The sequence below is a fragment of the Babylonia areolata genome, chromosome 3 (genome assembly GCF_041734735.1).
Source record: "Babylonia areolata isolate BAREFJ2019XMU chromosome 3, ASM4173473v1, whole genome shotgun sequence".
NCBI classification, from domain to species: domain Eukaryota; kingdom Metazoa; phylum Mollusca; class Gastropoda; order Neogastropoda; family Buccinidae; genus Babylonia; species Babylonia areolata.
The window spans coordinates 46047752-46060251 of NC_134878.1; the positions used below are offsets into that span (position 1 = coordinate 46047752).

Genomic DNA, 12500 nt, shown 5'->3' on the forward strand with positions numbered 1-12500 from the left:
TTTAAAAAAATCTGAAGAAACACCCCATTGAAAAAAATAATAGTAATACAAGTCTTGATCTGTTAGTCTATTACTCCTTTCATTAACTGTGAAATGTTTTGTATATGTTTGTGTTGGCAAGGGTTTTGTACTAGTAATATGAGGGAATATGTGCATGTGGGTGGGACAGGCATGGTGAAATTGTGTCCGAGCATTTGTGTGTGTGTGTGTGTGTGTGTGTGTGTGTGTGTGTGTTTGTGTGTGTTTTTGTGTTTGTGCGTGTATGTGTGTGTGTGTGTGTGTGTGTGTGTGTGTGTGTGTGTGTGTGTGTGTGTGTGTGTGTGTGTGTGTGTGTGTGTGTGTGTGTGTGTGTGTGTGTGTGTGTGTGTGTGAAATAGAAATGTAATTGTGTATTTCTTTATCACAATATTCTTGTATATATATATGCATTTTGTTGTTGTTGCTTTCCATCTGTTTGTTTCTTTTCTCTCCGCCCCCCCTCCCCCTCCTCTCTCTCTCTCTCCTATATTTTTTTTCTTATTTTTCATTGATGGCAATTGTTGCTCATTCAATTTACCATCATGAAATAAAATCTCGACTTGACTTCACACACACACACACACACACACACACACACACACACACACACACGGGACGACAGACATTATACAGACGAGCAGACAGGCACTGGTCATGAAGAACATCCGGAAGCCGCTGATGGTTTGAGGGGGGGACTCTGTGTTTCCGCGCATGTGACTACAACAAGTCACGCACACACGCAGAAAACCACACACATAAAAACAGACACCGTGCGTGTGTGACGACAATAAATCAGACACGCACACATATATTCACAGACACTGCAAACAGACGCTCTTGTATAATAAGTCACACAAGCACACAGAAATTCCAATACAGAAAAAAAACAGAGACTGTGCGTGTGCAACTACAACAACAGGTCGCAGACGCTCACAGAACTTCACATACACATCAAAACAGAGACACATTCAGACCAACAGATAAAGCCAGCAAGCAGTTAAAGCAGTTATAATACTGACACATTACAGGCACATCAAACAAACTTTGTGCGTGTGTGACAATACTAAGTCATGCACACACACACACACACACACAGAAATTCACAGAAACATCAAATAGACACTGCACCTGTGTGACTAGTACAGGTCGACACTTCAAAGACACCTCAGAGACACACACAGAACAAACAACACAGAGACCCTGTAACCAGTTAAAATACTGACACAGACACATACAGACCAAGAGACAGAGCCAGCAAGCAGTAACAATACTGCGACATACAGACTAACAGACAGACAGACCCAACAGCCAGTTACAACACGGGCACATAAACAAACAAACCATCAGACACACAGGCCCAATAACCAGTTACAATACTGACACAGACACATACAGACCAACAGAGCCAGCAACCAGTTATAATACTGACACAGACACATACAGACCAAACAGCAACCAGTTACAATACTGACACTGACGCATACAGACCAACAGAGCCAGCAACTAGTGACAATACTGACACAGACACATGCAGACCAAACAGCAACCAGTTATAATACTGACACAGACACATACAGACCAAACAGCAACCAGTTACAATACTGACACTGACGCATACAGACCAACAGAGCCAGCAACTAGTTATAATACTGACTCAAACATACAGATCAACACAGCCAGCAACCAGTTATAATACTGACACAGACACACACAGACCAACACAGCCAACAACCGGTTACAATACTGACACAGACACACACAAAGACCAACACAGCCAACAACCAGTTACAATACTGACACAGACACACACAGACCAACACAGCCAACAACCAGTGACAATACTGACACAGACACACACAGACCAACACAGCCAACAACAGTGACAATACTGACACAGACACATACAGACCAACACAGCCAACAACCGGTTACAATACTGACACAGACACACACAGACCAACACAGCCAACAACCAGTTACAGTACTGACACATAGAGACCAACACAGCCAAAAACCAGTTACAGTACTGAGACAGACACACACAGACCAACACAGCCAACAACCAGTGACAATACTGACACAGACACATACAGACCAACACAGCCAACAACCGGTTACAATACTGACACAAACACACACACAGACCAACAGACACACAGACGGAGCAGCCGGCTACAACACTGACGGTTTGGGGGACTTGGAGGAGGACTTGGTGGAGGTGCGGGAGGCCAGGCTGAGGGTGGACCCCTTGACGGAGCGGGAGGGGCTGGTGGCCAGTGAGCCCTCCGTCTCCCCGTCACCCCCGATACTGCGCTCCAGGTTCAGCTGGTTCCTCTCCTCCTGCAGGCCAAACATATACACATATGCGTATATGTTTGTGTGTCTCTTAGAACAACGGCAGATGTGTAAGTCGGCCAAAGTGCTAATGTCTTCACCGTTGGAAAATATAGATTCATTCATTCATTAATTCTCTCGCTCGATGGCTTTCTCACTCTCTGTTACTATCCCACACCCATTACCCTCGAGTATGGTTTTTAAATATTTCGGTTCCAAATAATACTTTGTTGTTGTGATAGTTAATATATTTCACAGGAATGCTCCCAGCCACTTTATCTGAAGTTAAAACTACCGAAGAACATATCTGCTTTTCTTTTCTTTTCTTTTTCTTTCATTCGTTTTTTTACATTTATTTGCTTATTTATCATCATTGTTGTCTTTTTTTCTTTTTTTATTTCTTTATTTATTTTTATTTTTGTACGCTTATAGTTGACTTCATCACGTTTTTGCGCCTTATAAATATTATTATTAGTAGTAGTATTTTTTTTTTATCTATTATTTATTTATTTACTTATTTCTTTTTACCTTTTTTTAAATTAATTTTTTGTTGTTGTTTTTTTTTTGTTTTGCTTTTTGTTTTTTAAAATTTATTTTCAATTATTTTATTTATTTATTTATTTATTTATTTTTTTTTTTTCATTTTATTTCATATTTTTTCTCAAGGCCTGACTAAGCGCGTTGGGTTACGCTGCTGGTCAGGCATCTGCTTCGCAGATGTGGTGTAGTGTATATGGATTTGTCCGAACGCAGTGACGCCTCCTTGAGCTACTGATACTGATACTTTTCTTTTTCATTTTTCTTTCCGCATGTTGAAATGGGTGAATACATGCCTGTTTAAATCAACATTTATCGAGTGGACAATAAAACGAAGAGGATTGTCTCAGCTGTCGCTTTTCCCCCCATAAGGACCATGCTCGTTTCAGGAAATTAAAAAAAAACCCAACAACTTACAACAGAGGTTTTGGGGGTTTTTTGTTGTTTTTTTAGCACAGGTGCTATATCCATAAAATATTTTCTATACAAAAAGACAAGGTTCCCTCGGACAAACACGGATGAATCTTAAAAGCTTTTTTTTTTCTTTTCTTTTTTTGTGCACAGAAGTGTTCTACTGTCACAAGAACAATACTGATTTTAGAAAAAAAATTTTCATTTTCATAAACGAGGTTTGTTGTTATGTTTGTTAGTTTTCTCATCTGTTATTTTTCAGCACGAACACGACCCATCTAAAATTAGGTTAAAAAATCACTCTGTAAAAAGAGACTCAATAATTAGTGATTTTCTGGAGAAGTCTTTCCACGAAGAGAAACATGATCCATTTGTAAGAAGAGACTCAATAATTCGTGATTTTCTGGAGAAGTCTTTCCACGAAGAGAAACATGATCCATATCAATTTGTTAATTAATTTTTTTTTTTTTGCCCAGCACATCATTCTACTCCAAAAGATCCATTTCAGATCTGTCATAGTGCAATATTTCACCCGGTCAGAAACACTTGTCATTACGTGTGAAGCACGAGAAACAACGCGTGATTTAGTTTGAAGTGAAATACGGTGACTGTTGAAAAAACCAGCGCAACAGGCTCCATCTCTCAAACACACCTCCCCCAGCCCCTCTCTCTGTATGTGATTATCTCCCTTTCTATATGTCACTCCCTCCCTCTCAATCTCCCTCCCTCCACTCCGGGAATGTTCCCTGTCTGTACGTCTGTTTCTCTGACCCCCCCATCCTCGCCCCCCCCCCACCCCCCAACCATCCCCTTTTCCGTTCCTACCCGTTTTGTTTCTTCTCTTTTTTGGTTTTTTTTTGGTGTGTGTATGTTTTGTTGTTCTTGCTGCTTGGTTTGGTTGGGTTTATTGTTGTTGTTGTTGTTGTTGTATTTTGTTTTCCTTTCTTTCTTGAAGTCTCTAACACGGTTTTGTTGTCCGTGATTTGAACAATGCCTTCAGAATATGGTTAGTTTTTTTCTTGCTGTTATTGTTGTTGCAGTTGTTGTATTTGTTCTTGTTGTTCAGGTAACACCCATAACATACACGCCGAACAAGGCCACAGGCAATCCATAACCTCCCTTGAGATTTTTTTTTTTTTTTTTAAGAATGCTTCAAAAAACATAGAGCAATGAAATTACTGGGGAAGAATGATGGAACTGGTATCGTCAAAAAAATAAAACAACACACAACACCAGAACATTTTAAAAAGCCAACAACATAACAAAACAAATAAAATGAACGAACGTTTCCAAAACCGCATTACGCAGTCGATAAGATTTATATTTTGGATTTTGTATTTGTATTTGTATTTCTTTTTTTATCACAACAGATTTCTCTGTGTGAAATTCGAGCTGTTCTCCCCAGGGAGAGCGCGTCGCTACACTACAGCGCCACCATTTTGGTATTTTTTCCTGCGTGCAGTTTTATTTGTTTTTCCTAAAAGTGGATTTTTCTATAAAATTTGCCAGGAATAACCCTTTTTGCAACGTGCGCTAAGTGCATGCTGCACACGGGACCTCGGTTTATCGTCTCATCAGAATGACTAGCGTCCAGACCACCACTCAAAGTCTAGTGGAGGGGGAGAAAAATATCGACGGCTGAGCCATGATTCGAACCAGAAGCGCTCAGATTCTCTCGCTTCCTAGACGGACGCGTTTCCTCTAGGCCATCACTCCACGTGATGATACACAAACGCACACACGCACGCACGCACGTACACGCACACACACGCGCGCGCACACACACACACACACACACATACATTAGCGAGCGCAAAAACACCTTGTAAATTGATTTATCTTTCCTTTCTTTCGTTCTTTTTTCTTTTTCTGTTTGATTTTTCGCTCTCCTTAATAACGCATTTAATTTATTTACATCCAAATCGCACTCTTTTAATTGATTAGTTTATCTTTTTCTGATATGTATTTAACAATTTAATCGTCTATTCATCGATTTTTAACTCATCTATTACTTCTTAAATTAATCAGTTTACTTCTTTTGGGCATTGTGTGGGGTTTTTTGTTTTGTTTTGTTTTTTAATGCAAAGATTTGCTTTTCTTTTCAACTTGCCCTGTTCATTGTTGACATGAAATATCTCTGTGTGGTTGTATTTCAGTGCGTGGGTGTGTGTGTGTCGGGGGATGAGGGGGAGGTGGAGCGTGTTTGTGTTTGTATTTGTGTGTGCGTATGTGTTGTGTGTGTGCGTATGTGTTGTGTGTGTGCGTGCACGCGTACATGTGTGCGTGCGTGCGTGTGTGTGTGTGTGTGTGTTCGTGCATGCATGCGTGCGTGCGTGTGCGTGTGTGCGTGCGTGCGTGCGTGAGTGCGTGTGTGTGATTGTTGCATTTTTGGTGTGTGTGCGTATGTGTTGTGTGTGTGTGCGTATGTGTTGTGTGTGTGCGTGCACGCGTACATGTGTGCGTGTGTGCGTGTGTGTGTGTGTGTGTGTGTGTGTGTGTGTGTGTGCGTGTGTGTGTGCGCGCGCGCGTGTGTGTGTGTGTGTGTTCGTGCGTGCGTGCGTGAATGAGTGCGTGTGTGTGATTGTTGCTTTTTTTTTTTTTTTTTTTTACCTCGGACAATGGCCGTCTGTACTCATCGCTGGCCAGCTTCTCAAAGCCCCCAGTCTGCCATGATCCCACGGAGCCATCGGGGGCGTTGTATGTCAGCTCGAATGTCACCTTCGTCTGAAACAGCAACACCATCGGCTCATTTTGTAACTCATTCGTCTACTTTGTACATGTTAAATGGATGTTTAATGACATAATATAAGAATCATATTAAGCATAGTGTATTCTGATTCATGATAGAAAGAAGACATATGATCTGACTTGCTTGGATATCCATCTATCTATCTATCTGTGACGAAGAGGATGAATATATATATATATATATATATATATCCCAAGTCAACACCAAATCTTTTACGAATTCATAAACAAGCTTATACCCCGGAAAACGGAGTATGGCTGCATACATGGCGCTGTAAAAACGGTCATACACGTAAAAGCCCACTCGTGTACATACGAGTGAACGTGGGAGTTGCGGCCCACGAAAGAAGAAGAAGAAGAAGAAGAGATAAACAAGCTTATGAAAAATAATCACTGGTTATCGGGAATTGAATTGAAGGCTATCGTCTGCGTAACACCACCATCGTTTTGCAATTCATAAACCAAACATACAAAAAACATGACTGGTCATCAGAAAAGCGTTATCGCTCTGATAATGTGTGTATTTTTCTCTCTATATATGTATTACTCGCTTAAACACACACACACACTCACAAAAACATACACTGATCACGCACGCACACACACACACACACTCTCTCTCTCTCTCTCTCTCCCTCCTCTCTCCCTCTCTCTCTCTCCATCCCTCTCTCCCTCTCCCTATCTCCGCCCCCCTCTATCCCCCTCTCTGTCGCCTACGCACCTATCGCCTTTGTTCAATTTAGTTTTACTTCACAGCCACTAAACATCAAACAGCGGAAGCAACTCTGATCTCCCTGAAGCCAAGCAGTAACTTCCCCCATCAAACCAGTATTGGTTGAAACTAATCTATGTGCTGTGCTTTCTTCCTGGTTCCAAGCTTGAAGGTCACTCCCAGGGACTTTGGCTCTCCGGACGGACGGGATATGACGTCATAAAGAAGGGCAGACTGATGGAGAGATGGATGGATGGTTGTAATATAAGCTGGCCGGGTGGGAAGGAAGAATGGGTAATTGGTGGTGGTAGACTGCAAGGATTGCTGTTTGGATGGGTGGGTGGATGGATTGGTGGATGGATGGATGTATGGACGGCAGGATGGACGGATGATGGATGGGTGGATGAACGGACGGTCGGATGGATGGATAGATGGATGGACGGACAGATGGATAGATGGATAGATGGGTAGACGGATGGATGGATGGATGAATGGACGGATGGATGGATGGGTGGATGGATGGATGGATGGACGGACGGACGGACGGATGGATGGATGGACGGATGGATGGGTGGATGGACGGACGTGTGGATAGATGGATGGATGGATGGACGGACGGATGGACGGACGGACGGATGGATGGATGGATGGATGGACGGATGGATGGACGGATGGATGGGTGGATGTGTGGATGGAAGGACGTATGGATGGATGGATGGACGGGCGGATGGATGGATGGATGGATGGATGGACGGACGGATGGGTGGATGGATGGATGGATGGGTGGACGGACGGAACGAAGGAATGATGGATGAAAGAGTAGACACCCTGTGCTGACAGGTTGGCTACCTGGGATAGCTTTTCATCAAAGTGATCGCCTTTCTATTGAAAATCCCACTGCTGCTGTGGCAGATAGAAAGAAGGAACTAATGGGAAAAATAAGGAAGAAAGATAAGGAAAAAAGACAGACTGATAGAAAGAAAGAATGGAAAAAATAAGGAAGAAAGATAAGGAAAAAGACAGACTGATAGAAAGAAAGAACCAATGGGAAAAATAAGGAAGAAAGATAAGGAAAAAAGACAGACTGATAGAAAGAAAGAACCAATGGGAAAAATAAGGAAGAAAGATAAGGAAAAAAGACAGACTGATAGAAAGAAAGAACTAATGGAAAAAATAAGGAAGAAAGATAAGGAGAAAGACAGACTGATAGAAAGAAAGAACCAATGGGAAAAATAAGGAAGAAAGATAAGGAAAAAAGACAGATTGATAGAAAGAAAGAACCAATGGGAAAAATAAGGAAGAAAGATAAGGAGAAAGACAGATTGATAGAAAGAAAGAACTAGAATAGAATAGAATGGGAAAATAAGGAGAAAGACAGACTGATAGAAAGAAAGAACTAATGGAGAAAATACGGAAGAAAGACAGGAAAAAGACAGACTGATAGAAAGAAAGAGCATCAGTATCAGTAGCTCAAGGAGGCGTCACTGCGCTCGGACAAATCCATATGCGCTACACCACATCTGTCAAGCAAGCATATGCCTGACCAGCAGCGTAACCCTACGCGCTTAGTCGGGCCTTGAGAAAAAAAGAAGAGGTAAATGAATATCTAACACACACACACACACACACACACACACACACACACACACACACACACACATATATATATATATATATATATATATATATAAAAGAAAGGGAAAGAAAGAACGAAATTAAAGAAAGAAATAGAGAAAGCAAGGTAACAAAAACAAACAAACAAACAACAACAACAAAAAAGATAAAGAACAGACAAAGAGGAAAGAAACAAGTGAAAAAAGACTAACTGAAAGACAGAATGACAGAAAGTTCAGTTCTGTTCAGTTCAGTTTCTCAAGGAGGCGTCACTGCGTTTGGTCAAATCCATATACGCTACAACCACATCTGCTAAGCAGATGCCTGACCAGCAGCGTAACCCAACGCGCTTAGTCAGGCCTTGAGGGGAGAAAAAAGGTGCATAATGGACACATCATTGAATTAGCGGATAAATGAATGAACAGACAAACGAACAGATAAATAAATGAATAAATAGAAGAATGTATAGATAAATGAATACAGTATCAGTAGCTCAAGGGGGCGTCACTGCGTTCGGACATATCCATACACGCTACACCACATCTGCTAAACAGATGCCTGACCAGCAGCATAACCCAACACGCTTAATAAATACAGATATATACAGATAATGAAAAATACAGAAAAAAAGTAAGTAAGTAAGCAAGCAAGCAAGCAAATGTATATGCCTGTAACTAAAAAATCAGGAAATAAAAGGGTGGCAGGAAAAGAAAGACGAAAAAAAGGGCGACTGATGGGCACTAGAAATGTATACTATAGTCGGATGTCTTCGTGGTGGTTAAAATTGGAAGGGGGTGGCTGGGCACACGGAAGGCACAAGAGGAAACACCCACCACACACACCCCTAGCCCCCACCCTCACCTCCCATGACCTTCTCACCTGCATCACCACATTGTTGGCGTCCAGCAGGCAGTCCGAGATCTTCAGGTTTCCCACCTCCACTAGCTGTTGAAGGATCATTCGGAATGTCCCCACCAACCTGCAACACCATCACCATCAACACCATCACCATCACCAACACCATAACCATCATCACCACACTGTCAGTGGCCGTTTCACTTTTTCAAGGAGGCTCACTTCGTTCGGTGTATCCATACACGCTACACCACATCTGCTGACCAGCAGAATAACCCAACGCGCTTTGTCAGGCATTGGGTGAAAACACACACACACACACACACACACACACACACACACACACACACACACACACACACACACACGCACACACACAGAGCTATATATACACACATATATATATATGTGTGTGTATGTGTGTGTGTGTGTGTGTGTGTGTGTGTGTGCGCGCGTGTGTGTGCGTGTGTGTTTCTGTACCTGTTAGATAGGGTTTCTTCCACATTCGTTGACGTTGCTCCATGTGCACGCTACACAAGGAAGCTCGGTTTATCGTCTCATCCGAAGAATGGGTGCGCAGTTTGACTTTCCAGTTAAACGAGAGAGAAAAGGAGAGACTGGGATTCGAACCAAATCCCCCAGGGACACTGACTGTACTGGTAGATATGCGTCTTGACCATTCTACCAGCTTCCTCCAAATAATCAGACACATGGACAGACATGACGCATTACAATGCGAGCGTGTATACATTAGCAAATACAACGCGCATGCACACACACACACACACACACAAACACACACACGCACGCCCTCCCACATGGGGGTGGGGGGCGGCTACACACACACAAACACACACTGACATTTCTGTAATCATCACACATGACACACTACAATGTACGCGTGTTTTCATAAAGAAACGCAACGCGCATGCACGCACACACAACCACACATAACCACACCCAACCACACGCCCTCCCACACCCCGTACTCAAACGCACACGTGCGCACGCGAACACACACACTATGGCAGAGATTAATACAGCAAAAGACCGAGACAGAGAGAGAGACAGAGACAGAGAGAGGAGGTGGGAGAGACAGAGAGATAGGGAATCGGAAAGAAAGAGATACCGAGAGAGAAAGAGGGAGAGAGAGAGGGAGAGAGACAGATAGACAGACAGACAGACAGATAGACAGAGTGTGTGTGCGAGACAGACAGACAGACAGACAGACGGACAGATAGACAAAGATAGCATCGCACTGCTGTCCCTCCCTCGATGTTTTTACCCTCGTACCCTTCCCCCAGTATACTTTGAAAATTCCTCCCCTATCCCCTTTAAACTTCTTGTTGTTTCCCTCACCCTTTCAAGCTGATCATTCATTACGGTGTGGGCCTTGTGTTGCAGTCCATTAAACAACAAACAGACATACCTATCTCCTCATTTACTCATGCACTCCAAACAAACACCATACACTCCTTATACTGCATGCATTGCCAGAGCACAGCGCACCCATTTACACTGGTATATAACATAAATTTGGAACCAGGCACAACGTATTTGTTTAATCAATAAAGTGATTCATGAGTTACCCCCTCCCTCTTCAACCCCACGAGCACAGAATTAATAGAGAGCCTAGTTCATTCACACCCCTGTACTGTTGATCAAACTCTCACGCATTCACACACGCACACAGGCACCCATACATACGCACATCCCCCCCAAGCCCCCTTGCACACACACACGCACACAGACACATGCACACAAAGACACCCATACACACACACCCTCTATTACACACACACACACACACACACACACACACACACACACACACACACACACACTCACAAAGATAATAGCCACAGGCACCATCGCTCATGCGTAAAGGAGCTGATGATTGTGTCCTCCTACCACCACCACCATCACAACCAGTCCCCTTCAGCCACTGTCGACACATTCACTGCCAGACACCCTCTCGCCCACCCCAACCCCCCTTCCACGAGCATGCCTATATGTGTGCCTTCACGTCTGAGTGACCATCGACAGAGCTGGCATCGATTAGTAACAGCCCGTGAGCATGCATTTCTTTTTACTGTTATTCTCATTATTCTCATGATCGTTTTTCTTTTTTTTTAAACCAGCAGCAACCATCGGAACAAGCGAGACTGGTTGTGGTTAGTAGAAACCCAAACCCGTTTAGACCCCATGGCGGGGACCATGCATGAAGCGATGTCGAGAGCGTTGATTGGTTGTTATCGATTTGTACATCACTTACATACTCAGTTCATGCGGAAAGCACCAAAGTAAGTGTGAATTTGTTCATTGCTTACTTTTGATTCGAGGAACAATGACAGTGATCGGGAGAAAGAAAAGAACTCGAATGAATATAAACATTTACAACTATACACGTACACGCACACAGACTCACACGGATATACACTGACACGCACACACCCACACACACGCACGCGCACAGAGGCACACACACATACACAGAGGCAGGCACACACACACACACACACACACACACACACACACACACACACACACACACACACACACACACACACACACACACACACACACAACCACCCACAACCCTTATCTACGTATACACGCACTTGTTGCTGAGGTATTTGTTGTAGTTGTAGATCTGGATGTCGATGATCTCCTCTGCTTCCACCGGTCTTGCCACCGGCCATTCGAACGTCTGGAAACCAAACAGCAACACAGAACTATGCATGTTTCTTTCCCTGGGAAAACGCGGTTCTTTCAAGGCATTCTGACAGTAACAACATCTAAAATCCCCAGGGCATTCTGACAGTAAAGTGACTCAAAATCCACACAGCATTCTGACAGTAACAGGACTCAAAATCCACAGAGCATTCTGACAGTAAAAGGATTCAAAACCCACAGAGCATTCTGACAGTAACAGGATTCAAAATCCACAGAGCATTCTGACAGTTACATGATTCAAAATCTCCATGGCATTCTGACAGTAACAGGATTCCCAATCTCAAATTTCGTGAAAAGGGTGGATTCACCTGTTTGACATATTTCATAATTATTTTTTTTAATTTAAACTCTTACACATGCGCGCGCATACATACTCTCATATCCATACACATTAACGCCTGCAAACATTTATACTTTCATGCACGCGCTCATGACTTGCACATCTGCAATTCTTTATATCCTTCTGAGCGATCTGTCATTTTAAATATGAATCTGAAACTCACGCGCACTTCTAACCTCTTCCAGTAATGTTTAA

At 42.9% G+C, this 12500-nt stretch overlaps 1 protein-coding gene across 1 annotated transcript in view; it reads right to left on the reverse strand.

Moving 5' to 3' along the window:
- Window positions 1-12500, reverse strand: part of LOC143280340 (otoferlin-like) — a 213282-nt gene that overhangs the window by 22500 nt on the left and 178282 nt on the right. Inside the window, exons 3-6 of the mRNA XM_076584975.1 lie at window positions 11851-11939; window positions 9254-9353; window positions 5911-6066; window positions 2204-2358 (exon numbers count right to left, since the gene is read on the reverse strand). Coding sequence (XP_076441090.1) covers window positions 2204-2358; window positions 5911-6066; window positions 9254-9353; window positions 11851-11939 — 500 coding nt within the window. The remainder of the gene's footprint in view (window positions 1-2203; window positions 2359-5910; window positions 6067-9253; window positions 9354-11850; window positions 11940-12500) is intronic.